Consider the following 21,131-nt stretch of genomic DNA (forward strand, 5'->3'; position numbering starts at 1 on the left):
AGCATAACAATCAAATGGTTGCATTTGGCGATTACCCGTCTGCATTAGCTTGTATTATTTTGGGCTTTGAAAGCTAAGTCAGCTATATCAGCGATTCATGATGGACAAAGTTTACTAATCGGCAGAAAGAAATCTGAAATATTTCAAATGTGTACCCGTCATTACAAAGAATCGTCCTTCGTCTTTGCAAATATGTCAGTTTCCTTAAATGAAGCCGCCAGACAATTATAGCCATTACCAACTCCTGTTTTGTCGTCGATATAACATTTCGTCGGCTCTACTTTGCCAACGCAAATGAAGTATCCCTTCATTGCGTCTGGCAATTTATTTGAAAAACAAATTCATGTGGGTATAGCTAACGACCAAGGTAATGAATTGCAAAAGATGCTCCTAATTGGTTTTATGTGGTTATTAGAAATAATGCCATTAAGATATGAAAACAAGTGCAGGGGACCGATTTTGCATGCGCAAGGGTACCTTGAAATATACAATGCACTATACTGTAAAAATACACTGGCATTCGTTTGTGTGAGTGAATATCTCTTTTGAAATACAAATGTTAAATAATTATTACTTTGAATTATATGGACATCACTTTTCATGTGCGATATTTAGATTGTTATTGTATTGGTTCGGTTGCCAAACGCAATTTTGCACCAAAATTGTGAATGAAGTATATATGTTTGCGATTTATTATGTTAAAAGGAGTAATTTGACACCAGTTTAGATGAGATCGGACCATTTTTTAATTTGACTTCATTGGCATATAGTCCGGCTGCCAGTGGGTATGACGTTGTTTTTGTGTCCATAGTTTTGTTTTTGATTGATATTGCACCAACTTCAAAAATAAGTTTTCTGGACCTCTGTCAGTATTGAGCATTTTGAGATATGGCGGGTCAAAGTTCACACAGAGGTCAAAATTCAAACTGCTCAAATGCTGAATGAAACGTTCCCCAATTCTCCAAATATTGGTGCAATTTGTATTGTCACGTCTCCCTTAGAGTTAATACTTTGGAGAAATTTTCAACAGCCTTCGAACAGTTTGAATTTTGACCTCTGTATGAACTAGGTCTAGTAAACCTATTTTTGTGGTTGGTGGCCTTGAGAAGCAATATCCATCACAAACAAAACTATGGACACCAAAACAACGTCATATCCACTGGCAGCCGGACTATATGCCGATGAGGTCAAATTTTAAAATGGTCCGATTTCATCTAAACTGGTGTCAAATTACTCCTTTTAACATAATAAATCGCAAATATATACGCAATATGCAATATGACAATACATACGTTTGCGCAGTATTTTTTGTGGGACATGAGAGCACATCATGATCAGACATACTAAGTGGAATTGCATCCTGAATGTCCTTCTGATATCAAATGATTTTGATTTTTTTTTTAAATTCGCGATATAATACACATTTTATGGCAAATTAATAAAATTGATATTTATACACTTGGGTTTTCATCAACGTTGTAAAGACGTAAATATGTGAACTCGTATTCGTGTTGTGACTACGTTATTTTCGACGTTGACTTTTGAACGTTAATATAACGTCATTATTACGTTGTAATGACGTTGTTTCGACGTTGATGCAATGTGTTTGACCAGTCCTGGTGACAACGTTTGAATAATACGTTCAGAAAACGTTACAAAAATACGTATCTGAAACGACATGGAATAGTTTGGATGTTGACACCATGGAATGTAAATTCTTCCATTACAAGGGGATGGTTATCCAGCCAAAATTTCTCTATCGTGTCGTCTGACGATTTGCCTTTAGGCGTGAAACTCAGAGTAAAGACTTCTATTCCTGAAGTTCTTAACTTGAATTTTCATAAGCTCTACATTTTTGGGATTGAGCATCATTGTTGCCGGATGTAATATAATATCATAATCAAGTTGTCTCGACGTATAAAGCACGTGGTTAAAACGTGGTTAAAAAGTCATGAACTGACCCAGATACAACGTCATCTACGGACGTCGTTAGTACGCAAATTTATGACGTTGTTTCGACGTATAAAGCACGTAATTACAACGCCGTATAAATGTCACGGTCTGACCCTGATACAACGTAATCTACGGACGTCAAAATTACGTTAATTTGTGAACTCGTATTCGCGTTGTGATAACGTTATTATCGGACGTAGCTGTAACGTCGTAGTGACGTTGTTTCGACGTTCACAACTTGACGTCGAAACAACGTCAAAATGACGTTACATTAACGTCCGTGAATAACGTTGTTATTACACGAATACGAGTTCACAGATTTACGTACTTACAACGTCCATATGTTACGTTTATTCCACTTTATATAACTTTTAGACGACGTTTTAACAACGTAAAATTGTTAGCTGGGTAACAGTCGAAGTAAATTGATCTTTTGTATTGAAGATATATATTTTTTTCCCAAAACACCTAAAAAATATGTGTTTCATCAATACGAAATGTCAAAATTTTCAAATGATCGTCGGTGTTTCCTCCTAGCTACATATACGTTAAGTACATATCATTGTGTTTATAAATTTTACTTCGAGGACTGTTAAATATGATAAATAAAAAAAATCAATTTTTAAAAATTATTTGATATCGAATGACAGTCCTCGTATTCAAAATGCAATTTGATAATTTATGTCTGATGTGCTCTCATGTCCCATAAAAATGCTGTGCAAACGTTGTTACTAGAGCCCTTTAAGACATTGGTCCTATATTGAATAAAATACAAACGAAATTAAGGAATGCTACCTAGCGGGAGACTTAACATAGACTTGTTAAAGGATGACTGCAACAAACAAACGCATGAGTATCTTGTTTATTCATATTCGTTCTTGCCAACTTTTTCCAAATAAAACGAGAATTAATGAACATGGGTGCTATATACTATTATTGATTATGTGATGCGATCAAGTAAAATCAGTCGGAACTCGGAAATGTTGATTTTGAGATAAAGAAAAACAAAGGCAATATTTCCTTTTGTTTCCTGCTGTTTTGAAAACTCTTTAATTGCTCATATCTTTGGAACTGGTTGTTCAATTTCAATATGGTTTTATGCAAAATGCAGCTTTTGCTATCTTATAAGAAACTGAAAAATTTAATATTTCCGATTTCCGACTGATTTTGCTTGATCGCATCACATATATATTACTGTCAAATAACCGCAATGATGTAAAATCACAAATAAATCGTTACTTATGTTAGTGATCATCAATTTTATCTAAATACTGATCGAGAATCAGACAGTAAGAAAAACATCGCCTGATGAAAGAAACCATTTCTAGTATAAGAGGAATTATCATGCATGTAACAAGATAATGTTTGATAGTTACAATAAATTTGTACATAATCAATAATGTGTATGATGAATGTGTGCCTATAACAAAATGCAAGTGTACTACTATGTAAAACAGAACCCAAGTTTCCTTCACTGCAAAATATGGGCGATTTTATATTGGGCGATAATGTGTTGGTAAATTCAACAAATGCACAATTTATGACATCGATCATTGCCCAACGTTGGGAATTTCAGCAACGTTGGGAATTTCAGCAATGTTGAGCGATTACAAATCCATGTGATTAGAAACTTGAACTAATAAGTTATACACATTAATACGGAAGTTAAGGACATTATATAAAAGGATATTTGAATCTGTTGAACACAATCTACGAAAAACTTGAAAATAAGAAATAGCATTATTGAACGTAATAATAACAGAAATATGCAAGCTCAATTATTATTAAAAATGCCTAAGGTGAAACAGTGTCAAACCCCCAGAGGATGATTTCAAATGAATGTACCATCGCGGACTTAAATTTTCTTCCATGACTACAACAAATGATTATTAAAAAACCCATTAAGCACGTAGATGAAACCAAATACCTGTATGAGGACATTATAAAAATTATGCATACGAGGGGTGGACAACAATTCCCGGAACAATTATATATGTATTTCGACTCAGGCGTGACTCTAGTGACATTTATTTACAATAATAACAACCATAATACCTTAAAGTACGAATCTCATTTGCATAAAACCATTAATATATGTACACTGAAAATTGTCAAAATTTGCGGGAAATTTGAATTGCAGTAATGCACAAGTAATACGAATAAGCAGAAGTAAGTGCAAACACAGTTTAAAGACCTTATGGACCTTATGTTTGGTATGAGGTATATTTAAGTATGAAAGGAGAAATGTGCCCATGTGTTGGTGGCATGCATGATTAAAAATCATAAATGTATATAAAAAGAAAATTGCATCAAAGCAGCGCTAAAATATGACTAAATACAATGTAAACGTTTAATGTTTATACATAGATCAAATTTTCAAAATGCTCCAAATTGAATAAAAATTGTATTAAGGTGGTTCTACACCCCCAGATAAACGTTGTGACTATTTTGGCGTTTTTCTCAAAAAATAACTACACACTGGTAACAAAAGTATATGTATTATAGGGGCAAGGAATCAACTTTCATCACTGAAATGTCAGTGATTCAAGACAAGTGGTTCATTATCTATGTTAAGAAATGAGGTACATTCTAGCGGTACCTGTTTTCTTATCATTAATAACGTTCCGCTTGTCTTGAGTCACTGAAATTCCAGTGTAGTAACTGGATTCCTTGCCGCTATAATGTACATAACGTTTGTTACCAGTGTGTTATTATGTTTTGAGAAAAATGCAAAAATAGTCACAAATTTATCAAGATGTGTAATACCACCTTAAATTATTCGTGTTCACAAATTAATACAAAAAAGGCATAGCTATATCTGAGAAGTCGTCTTATTCTAGAATCATGGCTCCAATAAATTATATCCTATACAGTACAGTATAATATGGCAAATTTAATATATTTTGGATTTTATTTGGTAAAGACGGATAAGTTGAGACCATTTTCATTGCAATTGGAGCATTTTGAAAATGTTACCAAGGTACAATTTTGTTTTTACCCTTTGACCTATTTTGACATTTATATATCTCATTAATTAGGCATTCTAGAGATATATGTCCATTGACGTTTTTACTCCTTAACCCTAGAACTACGAAGGCGGGGTTGTACCACCCCTAAGATTTTTATCTGTCATAAAAAACGCGTTTTACGCCCAAACGACCTAAGCTAATCGTAGATCCATTCCATTAATAATAATAATAATAATAATAATAATAATAATAATAATAATAATAATAACACTAATGATAATAATAATAATAATAATAATAATAATAATAATAATAATAATAATAATAATAATAATAATAACCACTTTTAGAGCGCGTTACAAGCAAAACAGTTTCTCATTTCGCTTCACAAATAGAAAAATATAACTCCCAAGATATACTACAAATTTAAAAACGCAGTAGAGTAAGACAAGATAAAGTCAAGCAAGATTAGTTACAACACAGCAAAATTCAGAGAAAAACGACATGCAAAATCACAACAACTACCAAACGTGCTTGCACGAGGGAAATCGCAATCTCTCTATTACTTCTGGTGTAGTCCCAAATTAGTTCTAAGTAGGAAAATCCAGTTTTTCTCTCCCGTTTCAATTTCATTGTGGTTTACTGCAAAATGCAGCCTTGTAAATGCTTTTTACTATGCTATAAGAAACTGAAAATTTAATATTTCCGAGTTCCGACTGATTTTGCTTGATCGCATCACACAATGTTATCGATAGTATCATAATCATATTGGATATTAATGTAGTTCTGGAAAGGACGAATATAGACCATTCCTTGGAGTAATAATTGACGAAAATCTAACTTGGATATTTCATATTAACAAAACATCTTAGGGGTGGTGCAATAATTATGTGTACCCCGGGGTGAATTATAGGGGGGCAAAGATTTTTGGCAGGCCAAAAGGGGGGCAAGCATTTTTGGCAGGTCGAAAGGGGGGTCAAGCGATTTTGGCAGGTCGAAAGGAGGGCAAGCAATTTTTGGCACAGATATTTTGGGCACCGTTTCTATATTACGCCCTAAAAAGGCGTAGGAAAACGTTACGAACACGTTCAAATATGCAAAATTTCCTGCTCGCTGCGCTCGCATTATATGTTAAGACAATTTAAGGTTTTAAATTCGGGTTCCCCAAAATCTGGCATGTGTAGGGGGGGCAAAGATTTTTGGCACGTCAAAGGGGGGCAAAGGTTTTTGGCACGTCGAAAGGGGGGGCAAAGGTTTTTGGCACGGCCAAAGGGGGGGCAAGCGATTTTTGGCAGACCATTTTGAGAATTCACCCCCGGGTACACATAATTATTGCACCACCCCTTAAATGTCTAGTTGTTATTATTATCACTTATACATAAATTCTAGACAGTTCATTGGTTGATTATCATTTATCATTTTTACCATCAGCCTCTCCGTGTGATAGTCTTTACCATCATAGTGCTGCGCCGTAGTGCGTCTGCGCCAAGCCGTGTGCTGACTCTTAGACTCGCCGATTTAGTTATGGAGTGGACCCCAAAATGTGAAGTATTTCACGGCAAAACATGGTGTTATGTTGATGAAAAATGTATTTCCTACCTTAAATAGTATTTTAGTAGTAGAAGTGATATAAAACAAATATTAGCTGTCTTAAATTCGTGTAATGGTCGAAATATAATCACTCGGTGAAAGATGTATTGTTCCATTCCACGAGCCGGTATATTTCGACCATCACACTCATAGACAGTTAATATTTGTATACTATTCAATTGAATTAACGTCCGTGTTGATTCCAGTATCCCTAAACTCTACCTGGATTATTAATTATGTTTAGTTATTTCTAGTCCTAGCCGTTCTCTAGGTTATTTAACCTATCAGAATTGTTTTACCGTTGTTTGCCACTAATTTATTTTACTCTTTCGTGATTGATTCTGAATATCCTTTACTAAGTCACGATTCAACTTGTGTTTTTTTTTTCAACATCATCTTGAATATCGCTAGAGTTGATATTCTATCACACTTTTACTGATGCTCGAACGTGTGTCTACTGTCTCTGTATCACTGACACATAATTCTGGCCGAGAGCGGATAGATGTGGAACCTGATGAGTTGTTGAATATTGTCAACAATTTAGTGCGCTGCGAATTCCCGAGGTTGGAGTTACTAGAACATTTAAGACATCCGAAGCACTGCGCTAGGCATTCACGGTGTGCCGAACTAAGAACAAACACCAACCATGGGTTCAAACTTGAATTAGCTAAAGACATAAAATAATAAAAATGTCGAAACTTGGTAACGGGCTCACCGTGAAATTCATTAATTGGTTTGAAATGGAACATGAAACTGTATATAAAACTTGGAAGCGAGAAGAGACAGAAAAATATTGTAATTGTAATGGTTATGTAAGCCAGCCTCTTACGGGCTTTTGTTTGCTTCTTAAATGTTTCATTTTGCTCTCTAAATGTGTTTGTGCTTGATATGAGAAAGTATGCCATTTTGGTATAATGTATGGTAACTAACATGAAAGGAATTATGTACACAATGAGCAATTTACAACATTCAAATATTTGAGCTCTCCTACTACCTCGCTCTACTGATTGGCAGCTAATGGTGATGTTAAAGATTTCTTTTACTGTCGTGAAATACGTCGTCAAAATTGGTGAAGCAACTATAAACCCTAGAACCCATGCAATTATTGCAAAGCATAACGAATCACGTTTAGTACGAGACTTACGGGAATGCACCCCATGAACTATCGCCGAATATCGCTCGCGACTCAACGCGACTAATGAATATGCGCAAGCGCATTGACAAACCACAGGCGCATAGTTTCTTAGGGCGCATGGCATTCTACCACTTAACCAGCAAGGGTGTAACTCATGCTCAAATTTGATTGGCCCAGTCACCACTATATACAAAAGGTCCGCGACTGTAAGGTTACCGATTAGAATGTTTGGAGCATTGCGCAGATTTTTGTTCTTCAAGATTATTATTAACAGAGCTACATTTCCAACAAACCCAAATGCAATAAAAATTACAAACATAACTAGTCGCCAAATAGAGTCGTCTCGAATAGCACAAATGTCTTTTAAGACGTTTATGATGTCATTGTAACTCAGTTGACTTGTCTTGTCCAACTCGTAACTGTATTCAGAAAAGTTAACATCGAATGTGGTGTTATATATTGCCTCCATTATTAAAACGATGGTCCACTGGAGCAGAACAAAAGTTGTATCATCAAGTTTCTTCAATGTGATTTTAGTATCATCAAAGTTGTATCATCAAGTTTCTTCAATGTGATTTTAGTCGATACATATATCAATTCAATTGAATAACAAAAATGCGTTTGCTCTGATAAAGAAATCAGAAAGTAAGTTTATGACAAAATAGTAGTTAATTCTCCTTATTAATTAGGATCCATATCAGCCTCATGAAATCAGACTGATGAAAGGATTAGTAATAAGCATTAATGTCATGCAGGACAACGAGTCCATCATCATCATATTGTAATAGAATAATTCCGGATATCGACAGTTGTGTCCACCAATGCCTGAGTAAGGCAAAAGACAAAATGGTATAATAATATTCTGCTTTTCATATAATGACAGAATCCTTGTAAAATCACACTTTACCATTGATGATAACTATCACGAATACGTGTAAAGCATTGGGCACAATACATAGTTTCAGATATCAAGTTGTGTCACCGATACCTTCTTTTCGTGTCGCATGAATCCGTACTGGCACTTCCACTTCCAAGGCGGCATTATGTCATTTTCGTAAGTAATAAAGCCGTATGTGTACTCCGTTCCTTAATCTTTACTTACGTGTATCTATACTCCAACGAAATGTTGCCGTGAGTAATAAAGTGGTAAGTTTCCTTTAGTTTAAACTTCTTATCTTTACTTGTGTGTATCTATAGACGAATCCAATTTCACGCATTCCTACACCTCAATGGCAGCCGTCGGCTCTATCTCACCTAAAATGTGAAATGATGCGGCCTTGGAGGGTATTTTAAACTGCATTCTATCACCCGTGTTACACGTAGACAAAAGAATGTTGACAGTTTACAACACAAAAGAATCTAACATCGAATTTTAAGCGGGTTTAATCCACTCAATTGGGCACTCACAACACCTGTTTGGTGCATGCGGGGACCCAAATATGTCCGACCAAATCCTGACCATGACTTGGCTCGTTGGATTCGTCTATACTCCAACGAGATATTGCCGTGTGACAGATGAAAAGTCAGAGCAGATTACGTTGAACAAAAATGCTGCAAACTGTAGAATCGGAAGATTGTGGTTTGAAACGAACAACGTCTGCAGAAAGATAACATCACGCATGCGTGTTTCTTTCATTGATTTGTACCGGGTGTCCCAAAAAGATAAATGTTAATAAATATAAAATAATGTCCTTTTCATGACATAATCTATGTACCCTCTACTAGTATCTCTGTGAATGTCAAGTTCATAATTTTGACACTTAGCCCGCATTCCTGAGCAAGGTGTTTACATGACATAATGCAACACATGTTTCTTCTGTGCAATAAGTTCAACAGTAAAAAAAGAGATAAATAAAAAGTAATCAGGAAAACATATGAAAACAAAGCTAGGTAGGTCGGATTGTTTTTATAATTGTTTTAATGGCACACTACTGTATAGCCCTAGGCAATGAGTATTGGTCATGTGGTAAGATAGATCAATACTTCACACCGTCAATACGCATGACACACCATAGAAATAGATCCGATTAGGGTAGGCACAGGACGCAAAGTTTATCGGAAACATGGATACAGGAATGGACAGTTATGAAATGTTTTGTGCGTTTACAGTAGCGATTTTCTTCTTAACAAAATGCTGTTGGCCAAATTTAGCTTTGAAATGAAATTTGCACACAGAAAAAGTAAAAAAATAAATAAAAAAAGGGCCGACCCTGATTTTGGCCAATTTTGGGTCGGTCGGTGGAGGGTAAGCAAATATTTTGTTTGCCTTATCATGAGGCCTTACTTCACAAAGGATCATTCTTTTCAACATGTGTCTCAAACTAACAATTGAATACGCCGCGTATTATCAATTCATCATGTATGACTAGTATCTCTATTCCCGTTGCCTCACAATACCCACATACTTTCTTGTTTGAAAATCCTTATAAATATGTTAATAGAAAAACTTCAAAATTATTAAATGGTAGAAATTCAAGTCCATTGAATAATATTGGGGAATTTTCTGATGATTCTGGCTTCTCACGAACGTTCAAAAGATATAAATGGTTTGTCATCTATAATAGATTAATGGGAAGAATATTTCATATATTTTGTTATTAGATAGAAAATTCGGGCGATTCCGGGCAATTATATTATCAGTGAATTTCGTTAATTTGGTATTCTATCTCCATGAAACAATACTATTTTGACTACCCTGATTAACGCTTTACGGTGTAAAATATATTTTAGGAAGTTTTATTTAGAATAGTGTATTTTCAGCAAATAATGTAAATTTTTAGTTTGTTGCTTGTTATCTGTTTTTCGCATTATAATGCATAATTTATTTCTGTCAAGTAACTGATGATTAGGCCTATACTATACATTCTTAAGTTAAGTAATATTTATTTTGACGCCTTGATTTGAATTAGCTAAATCAACAGGTAACTTTGGCGGCACACATGATAATTTTAGATGAAAGCATAGTTACTTCTTTTGTGGACGGAAGATGTTACAATACATATTACGTAATGGTATTCAATAGACTTGTAGCGGTGCAATATCCATGGCTGTAAAACCTTACTTAGATACCTAAATGCGTGATAAAACATTACACTACATGTATAGAGAGCGTGCAATTATATTAATTTCCCCAGTGAAAATCCGTAACAAACTTACCACATTTGTTTGCTTCTTGCATGTTATGCTGTGTTTATTTGTAATGAAATTGTTCAATAGCAAAGCTGTGCCTTTCTCTACATTTGCATATGGCATCACTTTCTCAACAACTTGCAATTATAAATTCGCAAACACTTTAGATAAATGCTTGAAGACATTCAAAACCAACATTACTTCAGTTTAGTACGTATTATAAATCACTTTTAAAGTTGTATGTGTACTTTAGATAAAGTTACCAAATCAGTCGTCCTTAGAGTCCATGTACGGCACATAATCAGACTTTCTTCGTCGCCAACCAAAGTCTCCATGTTTAATACGCTTCGTGTTTTTAATGATTTTTCACTATTAAACTAACCAGAACCACTCTGTATGCAGCTGCGTTTTAGATTTTGACGACATTACAGACACGATAGGATAATACCCGATCGCGATAATAACATGATTTTTATTTACTTCAAATGTATTACATAACAGCTGCGAATAAACCCCTGCAGTGCGTGGAATCGCCATGATGGTGAGACGGTCACGGCCACAATCTATACCTGACCTCTTTTTAAGTTCATTGTCTTGCATGTGTGTCGGTTGCCTTACTTAAAATCGAAGATCCGATCATTCCGATGTCTAAATAATTAAAGTAATAATGTGTGATTTGCAAAAAGAATAGATTCTTATTTAAATGTTTGTTTTCACTGATTGCATTATCCCCTTTTAATTTCGAGCCAAACAAATGAGGTATAACGAAGAAACGAAGATTTCATTCCAACGCCTACAATGCGTGTACTTCGCTCGCCGATCGTATTACATGTAACTGCACGGAGCATCGCGCTCGACGTGTGTACATGCAAGCTGACATCCACGGTACATGTTAGCAAGCACTCGATCGTTGAACTCTGAATAAAACCGGGTCGATCCCTTTTTAAAACAAAAAGTTAAATTTTACTGTTATTAAAGCACTTCAGGCTTAGTCTTTTACGTGGTATTTTAGTATACCACTGGGCATTATAATTATGCAAAAAGTAGAAATCCGAGTAAAATTGAGGGCGTAGCTGTGAAGCAAATCACACATGGCTTTAACTTAGTAACTAATGTATCAACGCTTCCAACATCATTACAGTGTTAAGGGAGTTTATAGATAAGGCTAATGATAGTCTGTAAGCATCTGATCATTATACAGATCCGATCTAAGGAAAGAAATTATGGCCATAAAAATACAAGCAAGGCAAGCCACATAATTGTCCAGAATTAAAACGTCATATTCACCAGTAACCTTTCAAACACTACACAAATATGTGATGCGATCAAGCAAAATCAGTCGGAACTCGGAAATATCAAATTTTCAGTTTCTTAAACATGTTAAAGGATAGTAAAAAGCATTTTACGAAAACCCCATTGACATTGAACAACCAGTTCCAAAGATATGAGCAATTAAAGAGTTTCCAAAACAATAGGAAACAAAAGGAAATATTTCCTTTGTTTGACTATATCTCAAAATCAATATTTGTGAGTTCCGACTTATTTTGTTTGATCGCATCACATATGTAATCAAAATCAGTCGGAACTCGGAAATATTGATTTGGAGATATAGCCAAACAAATGAAATATTTCCTTTTGTTTTCTGTTGTTTTGGAAAATCTTTAATTGCTCACACCTTTGAAACCGGTTGTTCAATTCCAATGTAGTTTTCAGCAAAATGCAGCTTTCTAAATGCTTTTTACTATCCTATAAGAAACTGAAAATTTAATATTTCCGAGTTCCGACTGATTTTGCTTGATCGCATCACATATATGGATGATAAATGCAATAATACAATCAAATCACGAAGATAGTCGAGTCTGATATGGATATGCCCATGGCTATTAAAGTAAACAAAACCCGGGAAGGAAAGGAAGGGAAAGAGAAGCAATCAATAGAACGGGCTCGGTCAACCACCTTTGTACAGATTTTTTGTGGGACATAAGAGCACACCAGACGCACCATATTGCATTCTGAATACGAGGAATATCCTGCTGATATCAAATAATTTTAATTTTTTGAAATTTGCAATAGGCCTATCATACAAATTTTATGGCAAATTATTTTATAGCAAATGGGTATTAATTGGGTTCAAATTTGATTTTGTCACACCCTGTAACTCCAATGCAACGTTAGACCCAATACACTACAAGAAATTAGAGACAAGGTAATGTGCCAGTATTAGTATTAGCAAGAGCAGCCATAGTATATGCTACCCTCACGTTCTATATAATACTTACTTGAGGCAATAATATGAAAAAGTGGACGGCTTACCCCATGGACCACTCACCCCACGGACCGCTTACCCCACGGACCATTTACCCCTACTCTCCCCCTTTACCTATAGACATATCCGATTCCACTCATTCCTACACCTTAATGGCAGGCTGCAGCCATTGAAGTGGGCCATCCCACCTGAAATGTGAAATGATGCAGGCTTTGCAGGAATTTTAAACTGTGTTCCATCACCCGTGCATGCTGAAAGTTACAATGCAATACAATATAAGATTGATTTTGAAGCAGCGCTTTTCCACCCAAATGGGCAGTTACAATAGTTTGGTGCGGATACCCTCTGAAATTGCGGAATGAATTCTGACCATCACTTGGCTCGTCGGAGTAGTGTTCTTTGCTGTTTTTGCAACCCATCAGTATACACATTTTTCTGAAAAAAACTCATCCAAATCTGCCCAAAATGTTGTGCTTTAAAGGAAACTTTTGCCCAAATGCGCCCGGTCTTTATTGACAACCCACCCATCGAAATACCAAAATCGCTGACAAGCTGCCTCAAAACCGTGGCACATCTCCGTACACCTTCAACCAGGGAGAACCCTCTCCATGATATTTCTTATTGTGCTCGGAATAGTGGTTGCCCTTTTAATATCAGATATAGCCCGAATTCGAAAGTTTGATACAGGTATTCGATTTCTGGCAGAAAGCCTTTTATCCTGAGGGAGCCGCAGGTTATTGTGTTGGCTTTATATGTTTAGGGAGTAGATTGTTAAAAAAAATCATCAAAAATCAAAAACCCTGATCTACGGGCCCGACACCCCGGAATTTGTGTTTTGGAGAATTTGTTTTATTATTATTACTTGAAAAGTCCGTCCACACGTAGAAAAGACCTTTTCTTTTTTTAAATATGAAGTTGTGTCAAATGCGGCCAGTTACCAAACATAACTATCGCCGAATACAAATATGTCATACTCGACCATTTGTGATTTGATTGTATTATTCATTTGCATAATGATAAATGCAAATGAATAATACAATCAAATCACATATAATCGAGTATCACATTCCAGGTTATATTTTGGGCTTTGGTTTTGGTAAAAACGTTTTAATAATATGTTGGGCTATATAAACGTCTTGAAAACGTTTTTAGAATGTTTTGCATAAAAATACACTGCAACAATAATGTTTTAAATGTTGTCAAAATGTTATATTGTAAAATGTAATATTTTTGCCTAATAGTTTGTCAACACCAATAACATTATGTTAGAATAATTGTAGTTTGTATTTTGTAATTAAAAAGTGTTTTTGAACGTTATGAAAACGTCATATCCTTAATACATATAACCCGACATTAACTGTTTTCTAACCTTCTACTGGGATGTTCATGGTTTAAACTTCTCTTAAGATTAGCAACTATTTTGCGAATGGTAGTGAGCTTTTGCAAAAATTGCATTGATCATTTCATAGCGAGAAGTATTTAAATATCACAGAAATACTATTGTAGGTCCTGTGGTTCTTCAGTTATGTTGTATTAGGGCTGAAACAATAACACTTTTGTATAACGTACAAAACTCATAATAATAACAATAAATCAAGGAAGTTTTCAAAGTATATGATTTGTAGAATGAATATTTGCACAACATCAAAGTGTTATTTTTCAATGTTATATCGATTTAGATCATGAAAATCGAGTTTTTGGCTGTTTCGACCAACCCTTAACTCTCTTCACGCGGGTGTCGACTGCAGACGACAAGTTTCAAAAAAAGTTTAGAAATTCAAAAATTTCAGAAATGTAAATTTTCATGACCATATTTGGAATCAGCATGAAAAATGCATTAAAATGAGTACAAACAAGCCTAGTATTGATTCAGTAGTTCTTAAGATAGCTCTTGATATTTTGAGAAAATATTTCAAAACTTGAACTTTTTCCGTTAAAACGCATGGCTAGCACGCAGAGCATTAATAACTGCTATAAACTGAGAACACGAAATGGAAACCCAGCAACAACAGCTGTGTGAATACAAAAAGGGCAAGGTAACTGTTAAATCATAGGGCCATAATATTATTCATTGTTAATGACATCATGAATACTTCAACCATTATCAAATTTGCCTGCTTTGCAGATGACACTACTATTACTTATTCACATACAGTACTGACAAAATATATCGAAAATGTTTACTTGTCACCATTAAGGGTAGACGAGGTATTGTTGGTCGAAGCAACCTAAAAATCGATTTTCATTATCTAGATCAATATATTATTGAAAATTAACACCTTGATGCTTTGCAAAAGTTCCTTCTACAAATCGTATACTTTGCAAACTTGCTTAATTTATTGTTGTTAATGAGTTATGTACGTTTTACAAAAGTGTTGTTGTTTCAGACCTCTTTACAACGTAACTCAAGAACCGCAGCACCTATAAAAGTATATCTGTGATATTTTAATTCTTCTACACGCTCGCTATGAATTGAGCAATGCAGTTTTTGCCATAGCTCACTACCATTCGTAAGATGCTGTGAACTACCAAATCACAACAGTTTAAAATAATTAATAACCTTAAATCATATTGATTTGTTTGTGTAAGCGTCGGTGTTGATTTCCCGCTCCCTGTCTTAACTGTTTCTCTGCTATAAACCCTGACTGTATTATTATCTCTGTTTACTGTTTGTCTATTTATTTCACAGTAAACATAGCACGTTTTAAAAACGTTTTAAACAGGATATATATTTTGGGTTTTAGCTTTGATAAATAACATTAAATGTCGGGTTATATAATGGTAAACGTTTTAAAATGTTTTGTATGACAACACTCTACAACAACATTTTTAAAATTATGTCAAAATGTTATTGTAAAATATTTGTTGCAAACATTTTTGCCAAATATTTTGACAACACATAACTTTATGTCAAAATGCGTTTTTGAATGTTATGAAAACGTTTTATACCCTTTATATAACCCGACATTTTTCTGGCAACCTTTTGCGAATAATGTCGAAAACGTTTTGTGTGTTTACTGGGTTCTAGTCATAGCCGTTTTCTGGGTTATTTAACGTGTCAGATATTGTTTCACCGTTGTTTATCTCTCTTTTGTCACTACTTTATTTCACTCTTTCGTGATTGATTCTGAATTTCCTGTAAGTCACGATTCAACTTGTGTTTCTTTCACCAGTAACTTGAATATCGCTAGAATTGATGTTCTATCACACTTTTATAGAGGTTTGGATGTGTGTCTACTGTCTCTGTAAACACATAATTCTGTCTGTGAGCGGTTATATGTTGACACTGATAAGTTGTTGATTATTTTTAGAGATCGATGCGGTGCGAATTTCTAGGGTCGGAGTTGCTAGAACGTTTTAGACATCCGAAGCACTGCGCTAGGCGTTCACGGTGTGTCGAACTAAGAATAAACATCAATCATGGGTTCAAACTTGAATTTGCTAAAGACATAAAATAACAAAAATGTCGCAACTTGGTAACGGGCTCACCGTGAAATTCATTCATTGGTTTGAAATGGAACATCAAACTGTATATAAAACTTGGAAGCGAGAATAGACAGAAAAATATTGTAATGGTTATGTAAGCCAGCCTTTTACGCGCTTTCGTTTGCTTCCTAAATGTTTCATTTTGCTCTCTAAATATGTTTGTGCTTGAAATGAGAAAGTATCCTATTTTGTAGGGTAACTAACATTAAAGGCATGATGTAGACAATGAGCAATTTACAACATTCGAATATTTGAGCTCTCCTACTGGCTCGCTCTGCTGATTGGCAGCTAATGGTGATGTTAAAAATCTCTTTTACTGTCGTGAAATGAGTTGTAAAAATCGGAGAGCCCTAAAACCCATGCAAGTATAGTAGTCAAGGGAAAGGTTGCATCCGAGGCCCATTATTATTCATTGTTAATGGCATCATGAATACATCCACCATTATAAAATTCGTCTGCTTTGCAGATGACACCACTATTACTTATTCACACAAGACCATTGTGTCGATGTTTTTAGATATTTATTTATTACACTTTATCACTGGCACAGAATAACAAACATATAATATTGCACATAAGTTACATCAAATATTACACAATATCATAAAAGGAACAAATCACATCAACATGACTTTGTTTTTCATGTCTTTATTTAGGGAGGACAGTTTTTATGGTCTACTGAGCTCAGCAATGCTCTGCTGTCTTCGATAGCGCATTGTATCGGAGAGGTACCTGGCTTTTATCAAAGCCCAAACCCATTAAAGCCTGTAGCAAACTCTTTTAGGCTCCGCTCAATTGACAACTCTGCTCCGATACAAAGCATTGACCAAAATATCGATCGAATCAATTTTACGACCATGCTTGAATTAACAACCCCTTGAAACCTAATGGTTAAAGACCACTAATTATGTATTACACGGGTTTCAATGGGAAAATGCCTAATTTCGGGTGGAATTTTCTCATATTCAGAACTCTCACAGTTCAATGCCACTAATATCAGGTGAAACTATATGATTTAGATGCCAAATGATCAAAAATTCAACATAGGTTGACCTGAGACTTTTCTTGTTTTAACGCACTGAACCGTAAACACCTTAAAATGACAGTGCGCCCTCGGAGCTGATAGTTACAATATGATAGGGCGAATGTTTACTAAAAACCGAAGCCGTGCGTATGAATTTTGGTACTATTACAACAAAAATGTCATATAATGAGAGAAAATGTACCATTTTGAAGCATCAAACTCTAAAAAGTACTTTGTTGGCTATATAACTTGATCAATTTCAGCGATTTTAATGCAGTCTTTTCGAATGCCATGAAAACAAATAGTTCCTCGTCGTATTTCAATGTATCGCCCAGGCCTATTAGTGGTCTTTAACCTAATTACACCACTTTATGTAAACATAAACTTACACACATTATTTACTTTCTATTGAGCGCAGACACGACCAGAGACATGCTTATTTAATGACCACTTGAGTAGTTGATAAGTGGGTCGTTATGTACTTACTTAAGGAAATTGATTTTGGTTTTACCATCGACCGTGTTTATAATCCTGCCCCGGGAATCCTGCTGCTCTGCTGAACGCTCCGATAGATATCAGCAAACTCGTATAGTGTTCGCTTGTTCCTATCGAACGCTCTAGCGTACATGAACCATTATCGAAGACAGCAAAGCATTGCTGAGCTAAGTAGACCATAAAAACCGTCCTCCCTTATATTGTTGCTTTAGTGGTAAAATAAATAAATATCGAATTGCATTTTGAAAACGAATGTCCTTCTGATATCAAATAATTTTGAATTTGAAATTTGCGATGTAAATCATTTTCTATGGCAAATGATTAAAAACGTATATTTTAAAATTTAACAGTCTTCGAAGTAAACTTTATAAATCTAATAATATATACTTAAAAAGTGTATGTAGCTGGGATGAAAAGCCATTATATGACCATTCGTATTGAAGATATAGATTTTCCCCCTAAAACACCAAACAATTTTGGGGAAAAAATGTATGTCTTCAATATGAAAGGTAAAATTTTGAATTTTGAATTTCATCCCAGCTACATACACTTTAAGTACATATCATCACGTTTATAAAGTTTGCTTAATAAATGTTGTGTTGTTTGCGTGTGTTAAATATCAGAAATATGTGGCTGGACGCGGCGAATGAGCCGTAAACTCGGCAAACTTCATTTCGAGCTACAGGTGAAAATATATGCAAATCTCGTATTTTGGCGAAGTTGAGATTTTGCAGATTTGAAATGTTTAAGCTTTCTTCTAAACACATACAAAGTTTTATTTTAAAGAAATAAGTGGAAATATGAAATAATCTACATTTTCTGAGGCCCATCTGATGAATGGTCATTATGCTTCCCTAACTTTGAACGCGTTTTTCTCGGTTTCGCGTTTTGATTCATGACAACCTATAACAAGCCATAACTTCGCTTCGGATTGTCATATGAAGTTTATTGAGGTGTCATTTTAATCCCTGAAACATTATCTTTGCAAATATGTAAAAAAGTAAAAATGACCAGAGGGGGACTTTACGGCTTATTCGAGGTGTCCAGGCACATATAAATAAATATCAAATTTTAATAATTTGCCATAAAATTTGTATTATATCGCGAATATCAAACAAAATCAAAATTACATGTATTTGATATCAGAAGGATATTCCTTGTATTCAGAATGCAATTTGATATGTCTGATATACTCTCAAGTCCCACAAAAGTACTGTGCAAACGTTGCTATCCAATTCCTTAAGTGTTACCCGAATCTCAGATGACTTGACTCGACCCGATTTTTTGTGACTCGTTGCAATCCTGATGATCTTGTCAACAATGAATTGAAAGAAGTTAATAATTGGTTTAAGGTTAGCAACTATTTTAAAATGTTGCGATTTGGTATTTCACAGCATCATGCGAATGGTAGTGAGCTTTGTCAAATATTTCATAGATATACTTTTGTAGTTTCTTGAGTTATGTTGTAAAGAGGACTGAAACAACAACACTTTTGTAAGACGCACATAACTCATCAACAACAATAAACAAGTAAGTTTTCAAAGTTTGTGATTTGTAGAATAAATAAATTTACAAAACATCAAAGTGTTATTTTTCAATAATATATTTAGATAATATTTAGATAATATATTTAGATATATATTCGACCAACAATACCTAGTCTACCCTTAAAGCTAATAAGCTATCCAGGAATGCAAGCAAGACAAATTATATGGTGCTTGGTACAAATAATACAACATTACGTATAAGTATTATACAATGTTACCAATAATAACACACGGTAATTTCTAGAAAGGGTGAATAAGACCAAATTCCTTTGAGTAACAGTTGACGAAAATTTAACTTTTGTCATTCTGACAAAATATATCTAAAATGTCTACTTGTCACCATTCAATCGCATTGATTTATTTGTGTAAGCGTCCGTGTTGATTTCCCGATCTCTTTCCTATCTGCTTCTCTGCTATAGACGAATCCAATTTCACGCATTCCTACACCTCAATGGCAGCCATAGCTGGGTCCCCGTCGGCTCCATTTCACCTAAAATGTGAAATGATGCGGCATTGGAGGGTATTTTAAACTGCATTCTATCACCCGTGTTACACGTCAGACAAAAGAGTGATGACAGTTTGCAACACAAAAGAATCTAATATCGATTTTTAAGCGGCTTTATTCCACCCGATTGGGCAGTCACAACACCAGTTTGGTGCTGCGGGGACCCAGTAATGGCCAAATCCTGACCATGACTTGGCTCGTTGGATTCGTCTATAAGATAAAACTCTGACTGCATTATTATTACTGTTTACTTAGGGATGAAATCAAACCTCAACCGGCGGTTGACCGGCGGGTCTAAACAATGGCAACCGGGCGGAACCGGACGGAACCGCCGGCCTACCGCCGGTCGAGGTTTGATTTCATCCCTTATTTTGTTTATTCATTTCTCGTCCTCGCCGTTGTCTGGGTTATTTAAAATGTCAGAATGTTTTCACAGTTGTTTATCTTTTGTCACTTATTTATTTTACTCATGATGCAGTCATGTCTACAGTAGAATTCATCTCGACCTTTGCAGGACTTAACCCCATTAAAAGCTATTAAACCAAGATAACACTCATTGAAACAGCTCAACTGATTAAATCGGATCTTCTCTGGTTGTGCACAAATGTCTGTTTTCATGTGCGATATCGCAATAAAGCTGGTATTCATAGCTTCAGTTGGGTAACCGATTATAAAGGAAACGAAAGGAAACAATGGTATGTGTACCTTTGTTCACGAAATGAGACAATGGCGTGCTTTTTGTAAACCAGCATTCTTGAAAATGAGCAACATAATGATTGTTGACTTAACACGGTTTGGAAATAATTTCTTCATATTTTTGGTGTTATCTGTCGTTTACATGTCCTTCCTAAAACACAAAAGTACGACCCTCTCCAAACACCTAAATTAGCTAAAAATTTAGGACATGTTACAAAACTATATTGTCTAGAATTTTAGAAGAGTACTTTTAATATTGGCCGGTTATTTTTCACACAGCGACGTTAACTAGGCAATGTACTATTACCTATAACATTAACTAAAACACCAAAGTAC

At 35.0% G+C, this 21,131-nt stretch overlaps 1 protein-coding gene across 1 annotated transcript; it reads right to left on the minus strand.

Annotated features, from left to right (window-relative positions):
• Window positions 1-6,905: 6,905 nt before the first annotated feature.
• LOC140149617 (bombesin receptor subtype-3-like) lies at window positions 6,906-8,116 on the minus strand. Its single transcript, XM_072171697.1, has one exon. The coding sequence runs from the start codon at window positions 8,114-8,116 to the stop codon at window positions 6,920-6,922; it is 1,197 nt and encodes a 398-aa protein (XP_072027798.1). The 3' UTR covers window positions 6,906-6,919.
• Window positions 8,117-21,131: the final 13,015 nt, after the last annotated feature.

This window comes from Amphiura filiformis, chromosome 4, assembly GCF_039555335.1.
Source record: "Amphiura filiformis chromosome 4, Afil_fr2py, whole genome shotgun sequence".
In the NCBI taxonomy this organism is placed as follows: domain Eukaryota; kingdom Metazoa; phylum Echinodermata; class Ophiuroidea; order Amphilepidida; family Amphiuridae; genus Amphiura; species Amphiura filiformis.

What these genes read in the sequence shown, in the direction of transcription:
- LOC140149617 (XM_072171697.1), bottom strand. Translation starts at nt 8,116, where the DNA reads ATGGAGGCAATATATAACACCACATTCGATGTTAACTTTTCTGAATAC.